Source organism: Colletotrichum acutatum (assembly GCF_030867785.1).
Source record: "Colletotrichum acutatum strain CBS 112980 chromosome Unknown BDZ83scaffold_5, whole genome shotgun sequence".
NCBI lineage: Eukaryota > Fungi > Ascomycota > Sordariomycetes > Glomerellales > Glomerellaceae > Colletotrichum > Colletotrichum acutatum.
Genome location: NW_026848999.1, coordinates 692,256 through 713,987, shown reverse-complemented (window position 1 = coordinate 713,987; position 21,732 = coordinate 692,256). Strand labels below are relative to the sequence as shown.

Genomic DNA, 21,732 nt, shown 5'->3' with positions numbered 1-21,732 from the left:
CTGTCGTTACCTTACGGAGCACCGTTTCACACAGGCTGGCGACCCACGCTTTCCACAGCTTTCCTAAATTCCGCCCTCGCTTCTCAGCTACCCAGACCGATCTCATAAGTAGCAAAGTCCGATCGGGAGCCTCGGCGGTGTCCGGCGTTTGGAAGAGAGGGACTGGGAATACCGCCGCATCAGCTGGGGCCGGAGATGGAGCCCAAGCCAAGATCCAAATGTTCAATTATCAATGCTGGGCAGTCTTGCTGATGTTAGACCCTTTTTGGGGCCCTAGTTATCTGAGGTCATATGTGTGGATGCTATGTTGACATGGTGACTAAGTTGGGGTGGTTTATTCGTACGTAGTATACCAGGTACAGCATCTGTAGATCACTCGACTCGAATCGGCTCAACCTTGCGGTATGTACGAATACCTAGTCATAGCTTCCCGGCATAGCTCCAGTGTGCACAGAGTCATTCGCGCCCATGCCACCTTGATTTGGTCCGGCGCGCTGACGGCATCAAAGACTAGACCTTGGGCAATTGGATTCCCAGCACAAAGCCAATGCCTCCCACTAACTTGTAAGTGGACTGGCGAGTGTCTCTGCCGCATCTGAATTTCAGAGTAAAAGACGGCCGTGTCTTGGTTACCCAGGCTCTGTAGAGCAATCATCGTGTAACATCTATGCAAGCGTCGCTATTCTATTCCGCCGGTTCGGGACACCATTCTTTGATTTCCAAAGACCCAGGGGCGAGTGGGAACAGCAGCAGGTACTGTACATGCCAGACCCCTGCCCGAAGAAAAGAAATAGAGATTCTCGAGCAGATCGGGTACCTCGACTGAAGAGGAGCTAAGGTGCCTCCGTATGCAAGCTGCAGCAGAAATGTTGGACCAACGCCTGTCAGAGCGCACCGGAGCTCCAGAAACACAAAACATCAGAGGAAAATGGGAAAACATTAAAAAAAGATTCAGAGCCCTGTCGCTGCAACTTCAGCCCACCTGCACACAGTTTGCTTCAATGCACCGCGCAGAGGTGCGGGATTCACGGCCCTTGGCAAGTGGGTGACAAAATCGATTTCCGCTCGACACATCCGACAAGCAGTTCCACCGCTATTATCAGTAAGATTATTATCTTCTAAACAGAGTGGATTTCTCTACGTGTATAAGAAGGACTCTGATACTAAAGGGATAGTAGTTATGATATGAGTAGTGAAAGGGGTACTTATCAAGATGAATGGCAGGAAATCGATTTTGTCACCCACTTGCTTGGTGGATGGTCGCTGCTCAGTCACCACTCATCAGTGATCAGTGCTGATGGGGCCGGGGAGCTTAAGACCGATAAATACGTATGAATCTCCGGGAGCGCTCAGCAATTTGTCGACAAGACCGAGGAGGTGCCCCTCCTTTCTTCCCCTCCATTGACATCAACCCTGTTCAAGTCCCGCGTCCAAAGTCGGCGAGGAGCAGACAGAAACCCCGGTGACATTGAACGAGGGGGCCGGAAGAGCCCTTGACTCTCGCAAAAAAGCACCGAAAACCTGTAGAATAATCCACGAGAGCCCGCTCGCTCACTAATCCTCGCTCTCCGTCTCCGTGCGCTCTCAGCTCCTTGCTGTGTCTCTGTCTCTCTCTCCACACAGCTTCTTCCTCCGTCCAAGTCCAAGTCCACGTCCTTGACCGTCCGGCGAGAGCGGGCGGGCGCTTTTCAGGCTTGGTCTGTCTGAAATCACAAAGACAACCTGTGCCAACCTCTGTCTCACCCGTGTGCTTCCATTGTGTAGGTATCCATATGCTTACCTTACTGTGTAGGTACCGCTCAGTAATGCCGCCGAAATCGACTTGACCTATTAATTATCCACTTGCCCATCGAGGGAAACCTACCCACCTTCACCAGAGTGATTCGCTTTCAAGCGCAAAAGAGCGAGCCGCGGTGTGGTTGCGGGACTCGACAACTTCAACAAGTATTGAAGTACAGTACATGGCACGCTGAGGCGGCACCAAGACGTGGGCTGCGACTGTGAGTAAGCTCCCCCTGGCACCCGTACTGCTTTGACAAACCCCGTCTGGATGCACTAAACGCGGTACGTTGACCTGATCTCAGGCTAAGTATCTTTTTTGGCTTTTTGCCGTCTTGTCTGGCCCGGTCTTTGTACGGTACTCGCTCCCCTGAGACTCGAGAGTCCCCCCCAAAGTCCCCCCTCCTTCTCCTTCAGCGCCTTCGCGCCGCACTACGCTGCCATGCCCTGCCTGGCGCACTACCACTGTACGGATGCTGAGGTGCGTACCTTAGGTACCCATACCTTATCCCAATTCACCCCATCCACACATGCGTCGGGTCCGTTCTGGCGTACCCATTCACCCCTCTACACCCCTACCTCAGAGGTGAGGTACATCTGTGCTCCGTCATTACTAAATACCCCAATCCATCCGTCCCGGATTCCGCCCAGCATCTCTTTCCAAAACCTTCCCAGCTCGCTCTTCTGCCCTTTTGCTTGCTAACTTTGGTTTCCTGCTGTAGAGGCTTTTCTTTCCCCCTTCTTCTCTACATCTCTCATCTAAAGCAACATTCATAGTCGAGCCAGCTTCATCACCGACATCACACACACCATGGCCGATCATACCTCCGCCGCAGCGTATGTCACCCCGCCTTCCTACCCCACCAACATTCCCTTCCGCTGTGCTTAGCGATTCCGGAGGTTCACTCACCATCGCCATCCAACCTGAAGTCCGGCAATTTGCGTTGTGCTAGAATGGCAATGGCCTCGTTCTAGTTCTTCGGTGTGCGAGTTTGGCTGACAATGGCGCTATTTACACAGTTCTATGGAGCTCAAGGAGAACACCGTCATCGTTGTTCTCGGTGCTTCCGGAGATTTGGCAAAGAAGAAGACTGTACGCGAATGAGCGCCTCTCCGTGGCCGGAAAATCTGCTGACATTTCTATAGTACCCTGCTCTGTTCGGTCTGGTACGAACTTCTCGACCGCATTGATATGCCTCTCCCACGGATATGGCGAGCTAACCCGGCGCAAATAGTACCGAAACCAGTTCCTCCCCAAGGACATTAAGATTGTCGGATATGCGCGGACAAAGATGGACCACGATGACTACATCCGCCGCATCAGATCCTACATGAAGACACCCACAAAGGAGATTGAGCAGCAGCTCAATGACTTCTGCAACCTCTGCACCTATGTCTCTGGCCAGTACGACAAGGACGAGTCATTCCAGAACCTGACCCGGCACCTTGAGGAGCTCGAGCAGGGCAAGCCTGAGACTCACCGTCTCTTCTACATGGCACTCCCCCCCAGTGTCTTCACCATTGTCTCCCAGCATCTCAAGAGATGCTGCTACCCCACCAAGGGAATTGCGCGCGTTGTCGTATGTGTCGTCCACGTTAAATTTTGGCTCATTGCTTATGAACTTGCTGACATGATGACGTCTGCAGATTGAGAAGCCCTTTGGTAAGGATCTTGCCAGCTCCCGGGAGCTTCAAAAGTCCCTCGAGCCCGACTGGAAGGAGGATGAGCTCTACCGCATTGACCACTACCTCGGCAAGGAGATGGTCAAGAACATCCTTATCCTTCGCTTTGGTAACTCCTTCTTCGGCTCCACCTGGAACAGGCAGAACATCGACAACGTCCAGATTACCTTCAAGGAGCCTTTTGGCACCGAAGGCCGTGGCGGTTACTTTGACGAGTTCGGTATCATTCGCGATGTTCAGCAGAACCACTTGCTCCAGGTTCTCACCCTGCTCGCCATGGAGCGCCCCATTTCCTTCGCCTCGGAGGACATTCGTGACGAGAAGGTGCGCGTTCTCCGCGCCATGCCCGCCATTGAGCCCAAGAACGTGATCATCGGACAATACGGCAAGTCATTGGATGGCAGCAAGCCATCGTACAAGGAAGACGATACTGTCCCCAAGGACTCGAGGTGTCCCACCTTCTGCGCCCTTGTCGCATACATCAAGAACGAGCGCTGGGATGGCGTTCCATTCATCATGAAGGCCGGCAAGGCCCTCAACGAGCAAAAGACTGAGATCCGTATCCAGTTCAAGGACGTTACCTCGGGCATCTTTAAGGACATTCCCCGCAACGAGCTTGTCATGCGCATTCAGCCCAATGAGAGTGTCTACGTCAAGATGAACTCCAAGCTGCCCGGTCTGAGCATGCAGACTGTCGTCACCGAGCTTGACTTGACCTACCGCCGCCGCTTCTCTGACCTCAAGATCCCCGAGGCTTACGAGTCATTGATTCTGGACTGCCTGAAGGGCGACCACTCCAACTTTGTTCGTGACGACGAGCTGGACGCCAGCTGGAGAATCTTCACCCCTCTTCTGCACTACCTGGACGACAACAAGGAGATCATCCCCATGGAGTACCCCTATGGTAAGCCTTCGAAGTGTGTACGCCCTGTAGCCAGCTTTTTCTAACCATTTCCTAGGATCTCGTGGCCCCGCTGTCCTCGATGACTTCACCTCCTCCTATGGCTACAAGTTCAGTGATGCGGCTGGATACCAGTGGCCTACTACCTCTGCTCAGGCTGCCCCGAACAAGTTGTGAGTAAAACTAAGTGCGCGCCTTAGCGTAGCTACCATACATAGAAGAATTGATTCTAAAGGATGTTTACGAGCAGTTGAGCAAACCCCTCTACTCCCACTACACCAACTACAAACAACCACACTTTCGGCCAATGCACCCGCGATATCCCAATGCGCCGCCTATAGCATGCGCAACGTATCATAACCATCGAAGGGAGGGCACAGATTTCAAATGAAGACGACATAAACAAGGGAAGCCAGGAGAAAAGCCCACGGGTGAACACTGGTAGGACGATGGACATTTCTTCGCTTTGCTTGGCCGGTTCAGAGAGGATAGAAAATCAATGAGATTCACGTTTCTAATGATCAGAACTGTTTGTTCCTTACACTTGCTATGATTGACGAACTCTCTTCCCAAGGACGGTTCATATCCGTAAGGTATACCAACCTAAACACGACTGTCCTCGGCAGAGTCGGGGTGACGAGGCAGTGCGAGGGTACTCACTTAGTAAGGTACCTAAAGCAGCGAGTCAGTCACTGTTGAAAGCGTAGGTGTTCATGGGAACGTCATCATGGGAAATTTTGAACACATGCAATCAAGTTTTGAAGCAACGAGACAGCCCAGAATGCAGCATACAGCACTGTTCGGTCTCTAGGTATGTAAGTGAAAAATGATACAAGGATTCGGCCCTGAAAGATGCAAAGGGGCAATCGTGAATTTACGGCTGGAAACGATATATGAAGAGTACATGCCAGGATCAAGTGACTAGCTAGGTGAGGTACCGAAGTATTTCGAGGAGCTCCTACCTCAAAACAAAGGTACGGCAGTTGATAAGATAAGGTTAATCTGCTAAATACGGTTAAGGTGGTTTGCGGCTTGGAGTTGCACGGTGGACCCCATGGCAGTCCCATTGGCAGAGATCACATGACACCCCGACCCAGATGAACAGCAGGGACAGTCGACTGCTGGCGCCTGCCCGTAGGCGTGGCTGTCCGAGAAAAATGCTGAAGGCTCAGGTTGCACCGTGACCGATCTAGTTCCCGCCCTGCTTGTATGCCTGGCTGCACGCTCTCACCATCGCATCACCACTTGCCCAATTACCTAGCAGTCAACAAACCGAACATTTTTGCGCGCCCCGCCTTCCACGACCCTTCGGAGACTCCGTATGCACTGATTCTATCGACTTGCGAATTACTTTCCACGGAAATCAACGGTACAATTCCGACAACGATCCCGCATCCTCCTCCCCATCGACGATCGACGCTAGGTCGGTTCCTTCGATTGACCACGACCTCATCGCGTTTACACGACACCACACTTGCGCCTGTTAACTACCAAACTTCGGCGACCGAGCTTCTCCTACGTCTTTCGCGTCCCTCTTTGGAACTTCGGTTTCTTAGTTGATGCGATTGCGCTGTCCTGCTGGCTTGCGCATCCGGCGCCGATGACTGAATCCCGTCTGACAGCCACCTCGGACCGGGACCAGCATTTCATTATCCTCCCTTGCTCATCCGGCACGGCTTCACTCAGCATCAGTATTCCATAATTTATCGACCAGGAAAGAATCAAATTCATATTTTGGGGGGCCGGTCGTGACGCAGGCAACGAGGCAGGAAGGGCCCTCCCCCGATGCCTGGAATCGTCAACATGGAGAATGGGGGTTTGAACGGCACACATCCAAACCATGAGAGAAACCTAAAGGTCAACGGCGCCAATGGTGGAACGATGGAAGGACAGCCGAATAAGGGCAAGGCGCCCGCCGACACCCCTGGGGCTGGTAACATGGCGAACGGCCTTTCCGGCGGAAACGCTCAAAACGACTCCCAAGGAAAGCAACAATCGCAGATGTCGACCGGGCTGACGTTACAGCAAAAACCGAGGATGAACGACCTACCCGAGGAGATTGTGCATATCACCCAGGGGTACATCCCCCTATCGACGATTGTCGCGCGACTGGCGCAACACACCCACGAAGAGCTACAGAAGACCGTCATCGAAATGGGTTCCATTAAGTGGGCACCTCCTGCAGTGAACGGAAACACACCCCATGGCAGCGATGCACCTGATGATATGTCGGAAGGAAACAAGAGAAAGAAGATGCTCATGATCAAGTTTGCACAAGACGCACATTCTAAATGGGTCAAGGCTCTCGTCATTACGGACTGGAGTAAGAACGCAGAGGCTGTCAGCAAGCTTATCGACATCAAGGCACACATTGACTCGAAACGCATGCTATATGACTACTCCCAGGACTTACTGATTGACCTGAAGCGTTCGCTGGACAACGCCCGACTTCCCAACCCTGACTTGAAGACGGCTCTGCAAGTCCTAACGACTGGTGAAGCATCATGGATTCCAGAGGTAAATTATCCAGATCTTGACGAGGCAGAGATGGGAGCTAATCTGTCGTAGCCTGGATATATACCACCACCGCCATTGACAGCAGAAGAACAACTGAAATGGATCGACGATCTTAATACGATGCTTTCTCTTCGCCTGAACCTGGAAGACTACGACAAAATACCACATCAATTCAAGAATTACAGTATCCAGTCTGGTAGAGTCACTTTCGTAGTGAAGGGCGAGTTTGAAGTGGATTTGACAATCGCCGACGAGGACTTTACCCAACAATTCTGGTTCATTGACTTCCGATTCGCCTTTTCGCCATCATCAAGCAAGCTCTCTGACGCGCTGGTGTCGTTCCTTGAAGCACACGTCAACGAAATCCTCGGAAAGGAAGGCCTCGAAGGATGCTACCGATTCCTGCACGAATTTGTGCTCACGCATAAGATCAGCGAGCTCAGGAGACAGGCCATCGAGCTGAGTCGAAGCACATGGACCGGCACGTTGATGGTGGAACCTCTGAACAGAGCCTTGGCCTTACAATACTGGACCACTCGATACGGAGCCAACGGACCAAAGAGCTGGGTCATGATTGCAGTGAACAGTGCCAAGAAGACTAATGGGCAGACTGATTCGAAGCACTCCAGTCGATTAGTTGCACGCTGGTATCGGGACAACAAGGAAGTCAAGGATGTGTTCCTGCCATTTGATGTGGACAACTTGTGTGCCGAAGACCTGCTCAAGACGGCAGTGGCCAGACACGTTGAGCACATTCTGTCATCCATCCACACCAAGCTTCTATCATATCCTCGGTTCGTCAATAGGGAGTCCTCGATGACTTTGACAGTCTCTCAAACGGAGCCGATGGAATCATCCTTGAGCATGCAACTGGGCCCTCGGGATAACGTCACACTCCTCATACAACCCATCACTGGGTTCGCCGCGATCAAGCCCCACGCGAAATATACACTACAGGGAGAAACCCGCCTCAACTACGGCGGCAAGGACCCTGCTGAGGACGGAGTTACCTGCCTCGAGAACATCAGATGGGGCTACTTCATTGAGGAGTGCAGCCGCAGAGGACGAAGTGTGGGCTGGAAGACTTGCAAGAGTCCCCTCGGTGGCGAAGACATCAAGCAGTTCATTCGGACCCGTGAGGCGTTCCAAACTATTTTCATGCAGCGCCAGAGCCTAGATCAAAATTGGTTCGTGATGGTGTCCTTGAGCCTGAGCGGCGACGAGTGGTGGCTGCTTGATATGTAAGTTTGATACCCCTGAGAGGCGCTGGATCAGCGATACTAACGATTACAGTGACCGTAACACGCCAACACGTCCACCCAAGTTCCACACCAAACTGCAACTCACTCGAGGGCAACCCGATTTGGATGACGCCTTCTGGTCTCACCTAACACTCTTTGTTACTGGCATCGTTCAACAGGCTACTGACTTGGAGCACTTGCATAGGGGCAAGATCCAATACTTGACGAAGGAGTCGACTAACTATGCGCTACCACAACAAGTACGGCTTCCGTCCCTGGTCATCAAGCTGTCCCAGATCCTGGGGTCATCAGAAACGGGCGCACAGGATGGTTCCAAAGATACCTCAAGGCAATCGGGCAAGCAGGACTCATCTTGGGCGCAGGATCAGGTCGAGGTGAAGTTCAAGGGGCTTCAAACTCGGCCTACAGCCGCCCAGGGCCAAGATGGCAATGAACCCTCAGCTGTGGAGATGCTCGAAAACGCCGAACTCAACACTATTGTTGACGCCATTGTCCGGGTCAAAGACAAGACTAAATTTGCACTGCTAAAGGGCCGTATCGACCGCAACGTCTCCTTCAGTCCCAAGAAGGGCGAATTCATATTCCGCATACGCTACTTGGTTGGGCAACCTATTCTAGAGACTTTGACAACCCATGTCAAGTCCATTGATCGCCTTGTAGGCTTCCTCGAAGCCATGAGCAAAGCAAGGGGCTCTGTTAAGTGCGAAAGAGTCAGCCTTCAGCAGGTCGTCTTCACATACAGCGATATCACGATGCCGGGGGAGAGCGACCAAACTCAGAAGCCAAAACGCTGGAGGGTATCCCTCGACTTGGCTAAGAGTCAGATTAGAATGTCCCTGGAGAAGGGGAACCCGCACGCGAGAGTCCTTGACCTACTCACGACGTTGGTGAATACCCAGGACGGACTCAGAGTCTTGATCTTTTACATGCCGGTACTCCTCCCAGTTCTGAGAACTCTCGAGAGCATCGAATCGAAGTGGGAACCCCTCGAAACAACCAACCAAGGTCGCGTCGAGATCTTCACCAGGTCCATCGACTGGATCGCTCTTCGTTATACTCTGCCCAGTCCGACAGGCGAGCCGCGGGTTTTAGTACTGGAAATACGAAGCAGGATGCGGCGCAACGAGATGTGGTGGAATTTTACTCGTGCAACACAGGGCGCGGTGGCTCCTGACGAGGAGTTCAACAAGATCCTAAAGGGTGTTTGGGAATCTCACGGCAATGGCTGGAGGGGTCTTAGGACGAGCGCGGCCTCGCGGCCTGGCCCAAGCACCATGGAGTTGCTCACGAAGCTCGACGACCTCGTGCGAGCATACGCTGTGACTGGTGACGTTGGCAGCGCACCATCAACCGAGGGCCAACCGACACAAACCAGTCAAACAACTTCAACAAATCAGTCTTTCGGGACGCAGCCAACGAGCGTGAGCCAAGGGAGCAACAGGAACGGTGGCGGAAGTAAGCAAGCGCCCTTGGTCCTCGATTGAGTGCCTGCAGGCGAGACATGGAATCGGATGTAGGAAGGAAAGGGGGCATCGGCGTAGCTACGTGGGCAGAGAGACTGCCCAACAGCGTTGCATAACCTTGGCCCAGAAGAGGCGCGGTTTGGATGCGACGGTGTATTTTGTTTCTTCTTCTTCGATTCACCATTATTATTTAGTGACGACGTGATACCAACGGGACGGGGTATACGATACTTGGAAGCCAAGGTGGTTGTAAAGCACGCGCGCATGGGAGCGGTGCCTGTAAAAGAAAGCCCGGGCCGGTTTGGCCAAGGGACCGGTAGATGGTTCCCCCCAAAAGATACCTCAAAAATATCAGTAAAGTCAATCGTGTCTGCCCTGTAGATCGTGCCATAACTTCTGTGTGATTTGAACCCTGCTTGGAGGGTCAATGCTAGCCTTTAATGCTGTGACAAATTGTACGTGACAAAGCGGAATACCAGTCAACACAAAAGTAAACCCCCTTTTCCTGTCAGTATTACGTTGAATGTGTCTTTGATTCGCCCTCTATCACTGTCATCCCCTTTATCGTTATTATCTTCGTACGCTTCTTGAAGAATATGACTAAGAGAGAGACTCCGAGAGTGTAAAAGTTTGAGAAGCAGGCTAATTTCGACAATAACAATGATACCAGTGTTGCAAGCCAAGAACTCAAGACATGGTGGACAGCAAGTCCTCACGTCACACACTTGTTGTTATGGCCATCTCTGAAAACCTTATAAAATAGCAAAGTCGAGAATGCTTTTTTAGTCTACATCTATGATAATATCTCAAAGCTTAGATAGTACAAGAACCCAGGATGATGATTCAAGTGGGTTAGACATCCCTTCAACACATGGGCAAACAATTCCAGCCCACGTCTGCTTCTTTCTCTTCTTAGCGGATGTAATTCCTCCACCCAATCTTATCGTCGATATCACGCCCAATTTCACGTAGTTGCCACCGAGGCGACGAAAATATTTCAGCGCTGCTGTCAAACTGCTCGAGGCCCGTGTCGCCGACGTGCTCCTGCGCAGACTGGGCAATGTGCACCGCGACGTCGTAACCCGCGCGCAGGGCGCCCATGACGCCGATGCCCGTGTACGAGCCGCCCGCGACGGTGAGCTGGCCCTTGAAGGCGTCGCGCAGCTCGTAGCTCGCGTGCGCCATGCGCTTGTAGTGGCCGACGTGGTGCTGCGGGATGCAGTCTTTCGCGAGGCTCGCCATGGCGAAGGCCGGGGTGGACTGGGGGATGCCGAGGTGGCGCTCGACGACGGCTTTAGCCATTTCGATGCCTTCGGCTTCGGTGGGGAGGGCGTCGTCGGGGAGGCCGTCAAAGTAGTGGCCGCCCATGAGGACGAAGAATTTGGTGCCTTCGGGCTCGTCAGGGGCGCGGGGCACGACGTCCGAGTCGAAGAAGACGCCGAGGAGGCCTTCGAGGTTGGAGTCTGTTGCGCGGGGGACGAGGTAGCCGACGCCTGGGTGGGCGGCGTTGAGGTTCGGCTGCGGGTACCAGAGGTTCACGGCCATGATGGAGACGTTGGGGGAGTTTGCGAGGGAGGGGAGGGCGCCTCCCGTCGCGGCGTGTAGGGCTTTGCTAGTGGTGGTGGAGATGACCTTGTCATATGGTGTTGGGGATGTCGAGCTTGGTGATGAGAGCTATAGGGGGGGTAGGTTGCATGTTAGTTTGTGGTGTTGGTTGGGAGGGGGTTTCCCAAGAAAGAGAAGAGATGTTCAGCTCACCATAACTTTTTTGCCCTTGTTATCGTACTCCAGGCTGGTGACGGGTTCGCCCATCTTGAACGTAACATTCTTCCTCCTCCTCAGGTGTTCCGCAATGGTATTCGGTAGACTGCTCATGCCCTTCTCGAAGAAGACGAGCTGGTCCTTTTGCGCCGACTTCAAGTACTGCCGGAGCTCCTGATCTTGGCCCAACGTAGCCATTATACCAACCTCGCTCCGCGGATATGACACATAGTCGTCCTCCTTGTACGGTTTGTCGAAAAAGCGGTGCCAGGGCCCGGCCATGAAGCTGCGCATGCTCAGCTTGTCGGCGTCGCCGCCCCAGATGCCGTGGAGCATGGCCGACGCCAGGTTGTTCGTCAGCTCGGGGCGTCCCGTGTAGGTGGCGATGAAGTCGGCGACGGACATGTCGGCCGGCTTGACCTCCTCGCGGGCCTTTTGGCGGCGCCACATGAGGTTCAGGAAGCCCGGGATGATGCCCTTGAAGGCGGCTTCGCGGAAGACGTTGCGCGGGTGCATCTCGACGAGGTGGTCCGGGTAGTAGATGTACCGGGGCGGGGACTTGATGCCCAGGTATTCGCCTTGCATTTGAAGGTCTCTGATCTGTTTGTTGGAAAAGGGGGGGCTTCTGTTAGCAGAGAAGGGGGTATAATAGGTCTTCGCAACGAGAGGATACGAACCATGTCGAAGAGCACGAGGTCGTCAAACTTCCATGTATCCTTGCCCATACCACGCAACGTCCTCGGCCCGCGCTCGAAGCGCACATTACTTTTCTTTCCATTGACTTCGACCTCGAGCTCCTGTGTGTTGATCCAACCGCCCACCCGGTCCCCTGCCTCGTATATGGTGATGTTGGACGTCTCGGGGAGTAGCTTTGCCAGGTAGTGCGCGGTCGTGAGGCCCGCGATGCCGCTACCGACGACGGCGATGTCAGTCGGGACCTGGATGTTCTTTGTAAAGATTGGTTCTGCCTCTTTCTGGCTTCGTTGCCGTTCTTGTCTTGCGACCACGGTAGTTGTCGAGAAGGATCGTCGCGCGGGCACGACGGCGGCGGCGGCGGCGCTTCTGCCGCAGACGCCGAGGGCTGCACTGCAGAAGCGCTGGGAGTGATAGGACCTCAGTAGAGCCATGAATGCATCGTCGGCTCTCCTAAGCACCATTTGATAAGGCTCAATGATCCGGAAGAGAGAAAAGGAGAAAGGAAGAAATAGAGTGGTAATCCGAAGTTGACCGTTGGAAGAGATGTTGGTGCTGTAAAGTGGCGTCACGACATGGGCTGGGGTCTTGCAGCAAACAATTCCGTACCTGGAGCTAGGGGTCCTTGTTGCCTCCGGCCCCACCACCTCGAACCAACATTAATTGCCATTATGGGCAGCTTCTACGTCTTGAAGGCCAATTGCTCTCCTAGGATAGTCACATTCAATATTGATACAGACTAGATGCTATTTGAAAATGGGAACCTTTGTATGTTGTGGCTAAAGACTATTATCCTAAATATTCGTAGTCTAGGTAGTTGGCTTCTCGGACAGTCAGACGATGATTGACACAAAGATATCGAGGAGCAAAGACCAGAGAACATGGAGTGTGGCTACTAAAGAGGACAGCATGTTCTGCCTCTAACACTATCAGGGACCTCAATTTATGAGGTCCTCTGATTCGCTTTATTTCAGCTTGCCCAAAGCCCAGTCTATACTTGAATAAGAGAATAATTGCACCCGCAAAACGCCCAAAGTGCCATGTCGCTTTCGGCATACATCATCGTCCAATTATCATACAAGAAGTCGCCGCTCCCATTCCACCATCGAGGCCTCTTCTCGAAAGCCTCCTAATGATCCCAAAACTGAACTAGTTCACAGTGATCCTCCTAAGGGTATACCAGGTCTGATGCGAGACGCTAATCCGAGCCAACTGCTCTCCTCCAATCCACCGCCCGCCGTCCAGTCAGCCTCATTGCTAGAGACAACGCTTCTTGCATTGCGTAAACTCTCTGCTGAGAGTTCGCGTTCCTGAGGGTTTACGTTCTCGTATGAGCGCCTAGCTGATCACCTCCTGCGCATTGCTCTGCTCTTGGTTCACTGCGTTCTCTGAATCGGGGAGAATCACTTCTGCTTGTGCGTTTGTGTCGACAAACTGACGTTCGCTGACGTGGTCGTCGACACCCTCGGCGGTCCACACCTTGTCCTTGAAGACGCCCTGCTGGCCTTCCTCATGGGTGTACATGCAGTGAGGGTTTTTGCAAGGGTTGAATCTACACTTGACCTTAACATGTGTAAATTTGCAACCCGTAGTCGTACACCCAGCACCATTGCGGCACAGCGGCATCTCGGGATGCTTAAAGGGGCATCTCGGATTCGTGCAGTTGGGGAAGAATTTGCAGTCTTGCTCGCTCTGATGCGCCAGTCTGGCTGCTGGAGATGGGTGCCGTCCGACACACTTGCGGTTTTTGCATGCGGCACCGAAAGTGCATACATCGTTAATGTCGACTGTGGTGCCTGGCGGTGCCGCGGGTGACTGATGCGCAAATTTGCACTCGCCGTTGGTGCAACGGAGGTTGTACTTGCAGACAGTCTCGTCGGGGTTGGGCGGTTCGCGCTTCGATTGTGACATGTCAACGTCGTCTCCCTCTCCGCCTTCCGTCATCGCTGAATCTTGCTTATCTCTGGATTGATGTTGTCGGAAACCGCCGCGAGAATTTTGAGTGCGATCAAACAAAGACTTGCCGCCACGGCGTCCACCTCGCCCACCACTTTGGTTCATAAGCTGCTGTTGGAGTTGTGACATCATCTGCGCCTGTTGCTCCATCATTGCCATGAGATCCATTTGTGATGGCTGTCCTTGCGGCGGGGGCATGCCCCAACCTTGGGCCATGGGGTTCATTCCCGGGGGACCGCCATGTTGACCGTTCATTCCTGCCATCGCGTTGAGACCGGCTTGGATGTTCACTCCGCGGTTATTCATGGGCCGTCCGCCGCGTCCCATTCCGCCTCTGGGGCCTGTGGGTGGGCCTCGGGCGTGGGAGTTGATTCTGTCGTTTCCGCGAACGCGGTGAAGAACCGAATCGCCGGACCGGTCCATAGCCTTGGTCATGTGGCCCAGCATCCGCTTGTCGCGACCACCTCGGGGGTTGGGACCGTTCCGCATGGATCGCGGGCCAGTCGGGCTACAACGAGTTAGTAATGTACGGCCTGCTGGGGGTAGGTTAGGAAGACAAACGCGTTTAACTCATTGCCATCACCTGCACCCATATCGGTGTCAAAGTCTCCATTTCCTTGAGCCATGCCAGTCATGACATCGTTACCGGAAGGTTGAGTACCGTTGAGTTGTGCGTCGGTCTGCTCAACCTGTTGAAAGAGCCATGCGGCGAATTGCTGAGCGCCCGCATCTTCGGGACCCAGACCAAGGAGATCGGCCGAGAGTTCGGTGGCAATCTGCTCCTGGGTGCGACCGTTGACGAGCATGAGAATGATGTATTCGACAAGCGCGGCATCATCGTCGGAGCCTGATGCCCAGCCAGCCTCGATCAATTTGGGCTGAATGGCGGCGCTCAAAGCATCCGCCAGCGGGGTGTTGAGGACGACCTGGACCGTCATATTGATTGGCGCCGATATGGCGAATATCGCGTGAAGCTTCGAGTGCGAATGCGACGAGTCGTGGTACGTTCAATTTTTTTTGGAGTCGAGCTGCAGGACCAGACGCGTTGCTTTCGGGAAAGAAAAGTCGGCGGCGAATACGGCACCGGGGACTTTGGTTGACGTGTTAAGAATGCGCGCGGTAGTGGGAATCGCTTGCGCCGGAATATATGGGGAGCAGGCGATGATTCCGGAAGGAGGATGTTGGTGATGCACAAGAGAGCAACAAAAGAATGTTGTGTATGGTGGAGGAAGTGAATCGAGGTAGGCAAGGCAAGAGAGCCAAAGAACGTTCCTGAGATGACGGAGAATTCAGAGCTGGGCCCACAACAAAGCCTTTGATTGGAAGGAGAGGTAAGTAGTCACGTGAGACGCCGCGCAGCAAGGTGGTGTAAAGCCAACGTCTGGAGGTTCTTCACTGCAGAAGGAGAAGGTTCAGGCGAATTCCAAGTGTGGCTTGCCCTGACTAACTCAGGCACACGACACACCCGTGGGCCTGATTATTCAGCGCAACGGCGGCACAGCCACCGGCTTTCCAGCCTCTTTTCCCCAGAAACCATCCGACCCGTGTGGTTCCACTCCTTCCAGGCAGGCTGGATATACACCATGACGTCCTTTCCATCTCTGGGTTATTCCAGCTTCGCCCGCCCGCGATGCCTCTATATGAATAGAAATGCTTTATTCTGTCACCAAGGCCTGCGTCATAGCGGGGAATATCGGCGCATCTGAATGAACTGCCCCGCACACATAGGTCCCGGGTTCGAGTCCCGTCTTCTTCTAGTAAAAATCGTTGCATCGTTACACCTGAGGCTGGTAAGAGTCTCCTTGGATCTTTCGTAGGCTCCCTAGTATAGGGGCTGAGCTTTTTGCATCTACGGATGCCTTAGACTATGGCGCCTTTCACCGCCATTACTTCCAGGCAGGATATGACACCAGTCACTACCAAAGATATTGGTTAACACTGAGAGTCTGTCTCAGAGCCACCACGCTGTACGGGTGGCAGCTGAAACAGGGTGACGACAAAGGAAAGAGTTCTCTACTTTCCCTCCCTACATATGAGACTCGCGATGAGACTGCGGCGACCAGAATCTTACTCTTAGTGCCGAGGGCTCCTAGATGTTTCCAGATCTCTCACTGTCGAGGGCCGAAATGCAGTACGAGGCCCTTGTATGTTCTTGCGGCATACGTCGGGACTTGTAAAAGATAAGAATCTTACATAAGGTATGGTTGCAGATCCGTCGTTGGTGTGTGCAATGGACGCTACCGGTACCCTCCACTAAGGTATTGGGTTTCTGTCTTGGCTTGCAATGTGCGTCTGGTGACCAGCTCTGGTTTCTCACTTTTTTCAGTCTTCCCTCGCTAAATATTGACTGCAACACGCGTATCCAAAGCCTGGTCTGCCGAATATCGAAAGCCATCGAAATGCTTATCTTACTGTTGCCGACTAAGCGAGACCGAATGAAAGGCTTTACGAGAGAATATCCGTACTCTAACTACGTTTCTTGTTTCCTTGTCGATGGAGACAATGCCGCCCTTGGATCGGAGGTTTCCGTGTACTTGATTGGTCGGTAATTAAAGTTGTTTGGCCGTAGGTGCCGTTCCCCGCCCCCTGCCGCCATGACGGTTGGCTGCCCTGGCCTGGCTTAGGTCCTTGGCTCGGGGGGGGAGCTTCTGCCGCGCCTCCCCTTGACCTCCTCCAGCTCCTCCTTCCCCCTCCTGTCATCCTTGCAATCGTTGCTCATGACAGGCGGTGTTGATGATCCTAATGCCCGCTCTTACCTTCAAGAGTCCCTGCGTTGACGCTACTTTGACTTTTGACCAGATGATACTGGCAGTCAATCTTTCTTGTTCCTGTCAATCTCGAGACTTCATGGGCATTTGCCACCTCTATCCCTATTGAGCTTGGTTCATCTATCATCTTTGTCGCTTCTCACGCGCTCTCACGCTCTTAACTGCGCTTGACTATCCCAAGGGACACTAGTTTTATTATGAGAGCATAAACCAACAAATCGACCATCCCAACGCCATCGTCTCCTGCAGAACAATCGTCTTGTTTCTTCGGTTCTTCTCCGCGCCTCCCGGCTCATTCGGCTCCTTAAATCCCCCGGCGTTGGATTGGCGTCAAAGCACAGCCGCTGCCTTTTCTCATCCGCCCTGCGCCTCGACTCCCATGAAGGCAATACCCCTTGTTCATCACCACCAACAAACGAATCATAGCCTACTATTTTCCCTAGATTATCAGGAACCGAATACTGGGGGGATCAACATATTGGATCGTACCATTGCCCCAGCCCGGCCTGGCACGTCGCATCCAACGTACGGGGTACTTTTACCTTATAAGGCCAGTTCGTCGGTCTACCCAATTTCGAGAAGCTTTCATCTTTCTTGCTCATTCCTTTTTCTCAACCGCATGAGATCGACCAGGCCCGAGGATCTCTCCCTCCCCCCATCAGCCAGCCCCTCCGTCGTCAGCAGTAGCGTGGGTCGTCAAGCGTACAGTGAGCTTGGCTCAGTCAACTCAAAAGCTTGACGTAACGTAACGTTGCTCTGTGCACCACACTGTCAATTGGTCGGTTGGTTCCCAACCACCATCCAGACTTGGCTGCGCGGTATCCGTAAAGAAAAAGGCAGCAGAGTCGACGGGCAACTACTTCTACGCTCTCGTATGTCTTTCTTCTGCAGCTGAAAGTGGCACGGGACGAATCTTTCGGTTCGTTTGGTGGCTGAGACTATATCATACTTTCTCTGCCTTATCGGGAGAATTGTGGTTCGCAAGAACAGCGCAAACACACCACAAAGACCGACGCGCATTTCCCTACCTTGCTCATATAACCAGCCTCGACCCTTCCGTTGGTTTAAACGGGCCACTTCTTCTTCTTTTCCTAATTCTTCTCATCTCGGACTCTTAAACTTGTCAAAATGTTACCCTCTCTCTTATTCGTATCCCTCTCCCTCGCCGTGGGCCAGGTCAGTGCCGGTATCTGGCCGGCCCCGAAGAAGCTTTCCACTGGCAAGACTGTTCTGTTCATAAGCCAAACACTGGAAATCACATATAATGGAGGATCTGTACGCTGGCGCCCTTCTTCTGCTTCCACTTCCACTTCCCATGATGAGACACAGAATACTGAGAATTTCTTTAACGTGCAGCTGCCCTACACTTATGGCTACAACCCGGCTTCGGGCTCGACGTTTAACAGCAAAGACATTGTGCAAGGCGGTGTGTCGCGCGCCATGGCTGCCATCTTTCAGCAAAACTTCGTGCCCTGGAAGTTCCACCCCAAGAACAGTGACTTTGAGCCAGACGTGTACGCGGCGGACAAGAAGGCAGTCAAGTCGCTGCAGATCTCACAAACTGGAGAAGATAAGCCCAGCACATTTAAGCCTGTCGCCGGTGACGTCGATGAATCGTACGCGCTCAACATCACAGAGGATGGCTCAGCTACGCTTGAGGCCAAGTCCTCCACCGGCATCTTGAGAGGTCTTGAGACGTTTGTGCAGCTCTTCTACCAACATACATCCGGCACCTCCTGGTATACCACACTGGCACCCGTTTCGATTGAGGATTCTCCAGAGTACTCCCACCGCGGAATCATGATTGATACGGCGCGCAATTTTTTCCCCGTTCAGGATGTTCTGAGGGTCATTGACGCCATGTCTTGGAATAAGCTCAACCGGCTCCACATCCACATCACGGACTCGCAGTCATGGCCGCTTGACATTCCTGCAATGCCCGATCTAGCCGCCAAAGGCGCTTACCGCAAGGGATTGTCATACTCGCCCGAGGACTTGGCCAAGATCCAGGAATACGCAGTTCACCGCGGAATTGAGCCGGTGATTGAAATTGACATGCCGGGACACATTGGATCCGTTTCTTTTGCCTACCCGGAGCTGATTGTGGCTTACAACGAGAAGCCGTACACTTGGTGGTGCGTAGAGCCGCCGTGTGGTGCCTTCAAGATGAACGATACCCGAGTCGACGAGTTCCTGGACAAGCTCTTTGACGATCTCCTGCCGAGGGTCGGTCCTTACACGGCATACTTCCACACTGGTGGCGATGAGCTGAACAAGAACGACTCAATGCTCGACGAGGGTATCCGGTCCAACTCAAGCGAGGTCCTACAGCCGCTTTTGCAAAAGTTCATGGACAAGAACCACGCCAGAATCCGCAAGCACGGGCTCATCCCGTTGGTCTGGGAGGAGATGCCGCTCGAGTGGAACATTACGCTCGGCGACGATGTCGTGGTCCAGTCTTGGTTGGGAGGCGATTCCGTCAAGAAACTGACCAGCAAGGGCCACAAGGTCATTGACAGTAACTACAACTACTGGGTATGTGTTATCAACGTCCAAATCGAGGAGTCCACTTTGCTAATGTATACCAGTACTCCGACTGTGGCCGAGGCCACTGGATGAATTTCGACAATGGAGCCGCCTTTGAGGCCTTTTTCCCCTTCAACGACTGGTGCTCGCCGGCAAAGGGGTGGCGTCTCATGTACTCGCACGACCCGCGGGCCAACTTGACCGAGACGGAAGCCAAGCTCGTCCTGGGCGGCGAGGTGGCGGCGTGGAGCGAGTCCATCGACCCCGTCAGCATCGACGGGATACTGTGGCCGCGGGCCAGCGCGGCGGGCGAGGTGTTGTGGTCGGGCCGGCGGGACGCTTCGGGCCAGAACCGAAGCCAGTACGACGCGGCGCCGAGGCTGGCTGAGTTCCGGGAGAGGATGGTGGCGCGCGGTGTGAGGTCGGAGCCGGTGCAGATGCCGTTTTGCACGCAGGGGGATGCGGGCGAGTGTGGGTATCCCATGGTGTAAGAGCTGGGTTGGTGTTTTCCAAGCTCTCTAGTTTATTCCGCGTGATGCGGTCTTCCGGGGAGAAGGCATCGAGTCTCTCATCCCTGGACAGTTGAACATACCTCTTCATGTACATTTTGTAGGGTTAGGGGTTTATCACATTAATCAATACTCTTACAACGAATGATGGATTCCCTGTTCCGGGTGTCAATATGAGAAAAGCAGATCATAGGCAGAAAAACGCTTCATACCATCCAACACAAATCATCAAGCACCCAGGGGATCGGGTCGCCATATTCAGTATCTGTTGCCCGGCGCCGTTGGACTAAAAAGTTCATCCGAATCTCCTTTCCGTGACAGAGGGAGGGGAGGGAAGATCGGGACTTTTTTTTTTTGGCAGCCGCCGCCGTCGCTCTCTCTGAGGTTGGTTGTGCTTAGTTCCCGCTGCGCCCTCCGCATGAACGGCTCGTTTGTGGAAAGCGGGGGAGAGATCGGGGATGGGGGATGATCTACATGTCCAAACCTCGGTGAATCTAGCGTGACCTACTTCTAGAAGGAGAGTGAATTCTAGGGTAAGGGTTTATTTGCTCGTGATTGTGATGTGTTGCCCGTGGTATTGCAGTTTACATGATTTATGCGTGTGCCTTTCTTGTCCATATTCTAGGCGTTTTCAGAGGTCTGATGCTCCGTACCTAACTTGTGATATATATGTACGGGATCAACGTCGTACTATTCTGCTGGAACATACATGCTCGCTTGAGTGTTAAGGGGGGATTTCTTCTCGGTCAGCAACGCACGCAAGATTTGGCGCTCTCTCTCCTTCACGCCATCCAGCTCATTTCTGTAGTCACAAGGACAAAAACTATTCCGACGTCACCCTCCGCTCCGGCAGTGAGAGGAGCTGGGAGTCGCGCTAAGGTAAGGTAGGCGTGAACCTGGCAGGAACCAATTGGACTTCTCTTCTCCTCCTCTTGAAAAGGAGTTGCAGGGGTATAAGCTGTAAGTTGCGGGGTGGAGAAGCCGTGGTCAAAGTCGTGTGGGCACCTGCAGGTTGCGACAGCAGAAATTCCCTTTCTGGGTATTCAGATCGTGATCGGTGGGGTCTTGCACTATGCTTTCTGTCTGAGTCTCTAGTCTCCAACGTGGAATGACTGGGACGAAGTGAGGTTCTCAAGTTTCTCAACAAAAGGCATGGGTGAAAAGATAAGGACTAAGGCAGCATCGTTGAATGCTACTGTCAATTGAAGGAAGAGTCGAACAGCTTGACTATGCCGTTCTCGTGGAGAATGGAAATTGTTGCAATCGTTCGTGACAAGACGAATTAAACATTTCGTGGACTAGGGAATAATTATGCTGCTCTAGCACATCGCACTGTACGTAATCCATCCAATTGCCTCATCCCATCACTCTCTCAAACAAAAGATCCAAAAATTCTCTTCGTCGAAGAAAAGAGGTTCATGACCTCGGCATCAGGTAGGCATGTCCCCAGCAACTATGCCGCAACCTTCTCGCAACTCTCAAGTACACAGCATCTCACGATTGGCCAGACATTGCATCTCTTTCCCTAAAACGGAAGATATCTGGGGGGATGATATTTGATGAAGTAGAGCCAGCGCAACAGCGGCGCGCACGCGAAGTTTCTGATCTTGCTATGCTGTTCTGCCATGCATGCTGCGCCGTACATGTGCAGGTAGGTGCTTTTACAACCAACAGGGGGGGGGGGGTTTCTTAGCTTCACCCAGCAGCGAATCCCCGCGGCTCTCGAAACCAAACTCATCTTCGACCGCCTTTTCGGCTCTGTTGTGCCACAACATGGTGAGAGAATGTAGGTAATACAATTCAAACCTTCTCCAGGGATCATCGAGCCCCGGGTAGCCATCCTCTCTTTTCCTCATCCAGTCTCCGCGTGGCGGGTACGGTTCCACGCACAAAGAGGGTTTGGGTATCGGTTCA

The 21,732-nt window shown here is 53.2% G+C and overlaps 7 protein-coding genes across 7 annotated transcripts; 4 read left to right on the top strand and 3 right to left on the bottom strand.

Annotated features, from left to right (window-relative positions):
* Nucleotides 1-681: 681 nt before the first annotated feature.
* Nucleotides 682-1,178, top strand: BDZ83DRAFT_601033 (uncharacterized protein). Its single transcript, XM_060507072.1, has one exon. The coding sequence runs from the start codon at nucleotides 849-851 to the stop codon at nucleotides 1,047-1,049; it is 201 nt and encodes a 66-aa protein (XP_060370948.1). The 5' UTR covers nucleotides 682-848; the 3' UTR covers nucleotides 1,050-1,178.
* A 1,727-nt stretch (nucleotides 1,179-2,905) lies between these two features.
* BDZ83DRAFT_344110 (glucose-6-phosphate 1-dehydrogenase) lies at nucleotides 2,906-4,501 on the top strand. Its single transcript, XM_060502480.1, has 2 exons — nucleotides 2,906-3,359; nucleotides 3,427-4,501. Exons 1-2 carry the CDS (start codon nucleotides 3,072-3,074, stop codon nucleotides 4,408-4,410), a joined length of 1,272 nt encoding a protein of 423 aa, XP_060370947.1. The 5' UTR covers nucleotides 2,906-3,071; the 3' UTR covers nucleotides 4,411-4,501.
* Nucleotides 4,502-6,148: 1,647 nt separating this feature from the next.
* BDZ83DRAFT_566083 (mediator complex subunit MED14) lies at nucleotides 6,149-9,626 on the top strand (the record flags this gene model as incomplete). The annotated part of the gene is made up of 3 exons (XM_060503822.1): nucleotides 6,149-6,880; nucleotides 6,932-8,121; nucleotides 8,174-9,626. 3 exons carry the CDS (start codon nucleotides 6,149-6,151, stop codon nucleotides 9,624-9,626), a joined length of 3,375 nt encoding a protein of 1,124 aa, XP_060370946.1.
* A 568-nt stretch (nucleotides 9,627-10,194) lies between these two features.
* Nucleotides 10,195-12,611, bottom strand: BDZ83DRAFT_601021 (protoporphyrinogen oxidase). The gene is made up of 3 exons (XM_060507071.1): nucleotides 12,044-12,611; nucleotides 11,364-11,966; nucleotides 10,195-11,279 (listed from the first exon to the last, which is right to left on the bottom strand). The coding sequence occupies exons 1-3, from the start codon at nucleotides 12,521-12,523 to the stop codon at nucleotides 10,518-10,520; spliced, it is 1,845 nt and encodes a 614-aa protein (XP_060370945.1). The 5' UTR covers nucleotides 12,524-12,611; the 3' UTR covers nucleotides 10,195-10,517.
* A 131-nt stretch (nucleotides 12,612-12,742) lies between these two features.
* On the bottom strand, nucleotides 12,743-13,256 carry BDZ83DRAFT_344042 (uncharacterized protein). The gene has a single exon (XM_060502479.1). It carries the CDS (start codon nucleotides 13,113-13,115, stop codon nucleotides 12,849-12,851), a length of 267 nt encoding a protein of 88 aa, XP_060370944.1. The 5' UTR covers nucleotides 13,116-13,256; the 3' UTR covers nucleotides 12,743-12,848.
* A 141-nt stretch (nucleotides 13,257-13,397) lies between these two features.
* BDZ83DRAFT_646771 (uncharacterized protein) lies at nucleotides 13,398-14,953 on the bottom strand (the record flags this gene model as incomplete). The annotated part of the gene is made up of 2 exons (XM_060510009.1): nucleotides 13,398-14,523; nucleotides 14,586-14,953. The coding sequence occupies 2 exons, from the start codon at nucleotides 14,951-14,953 to the stop codon at nucleotides 13,398-13,400; spliced, it is 1,494 nt and encodes a 497-aa protein (XP_060370943.1).
* Nucleotides 14,954-17,911: 2,958 nt separating this feature from the next.
* BDZ83DRAFT_646770 (family 20 glycosyl hydrolase) lies at nucleotides 17,912-19,800 on the top strand (the record flags this gene model as incomplete). Its single annotated transcript, XM_060510008.1, has 2 exons — nucleotides 17,912-19,318; nucleotides 19,372-19,800. 2 exons carry the CDS (start codon nucleotides 17,912-17,914, stop codon nucleotides 19,798-19,800), a joined length of 1,836 nt encoding a protein of 611 aa, XP_060370942.1.
* Nucleotides 19,801-21,732: the final 1,932 nt, after the last annotated feature.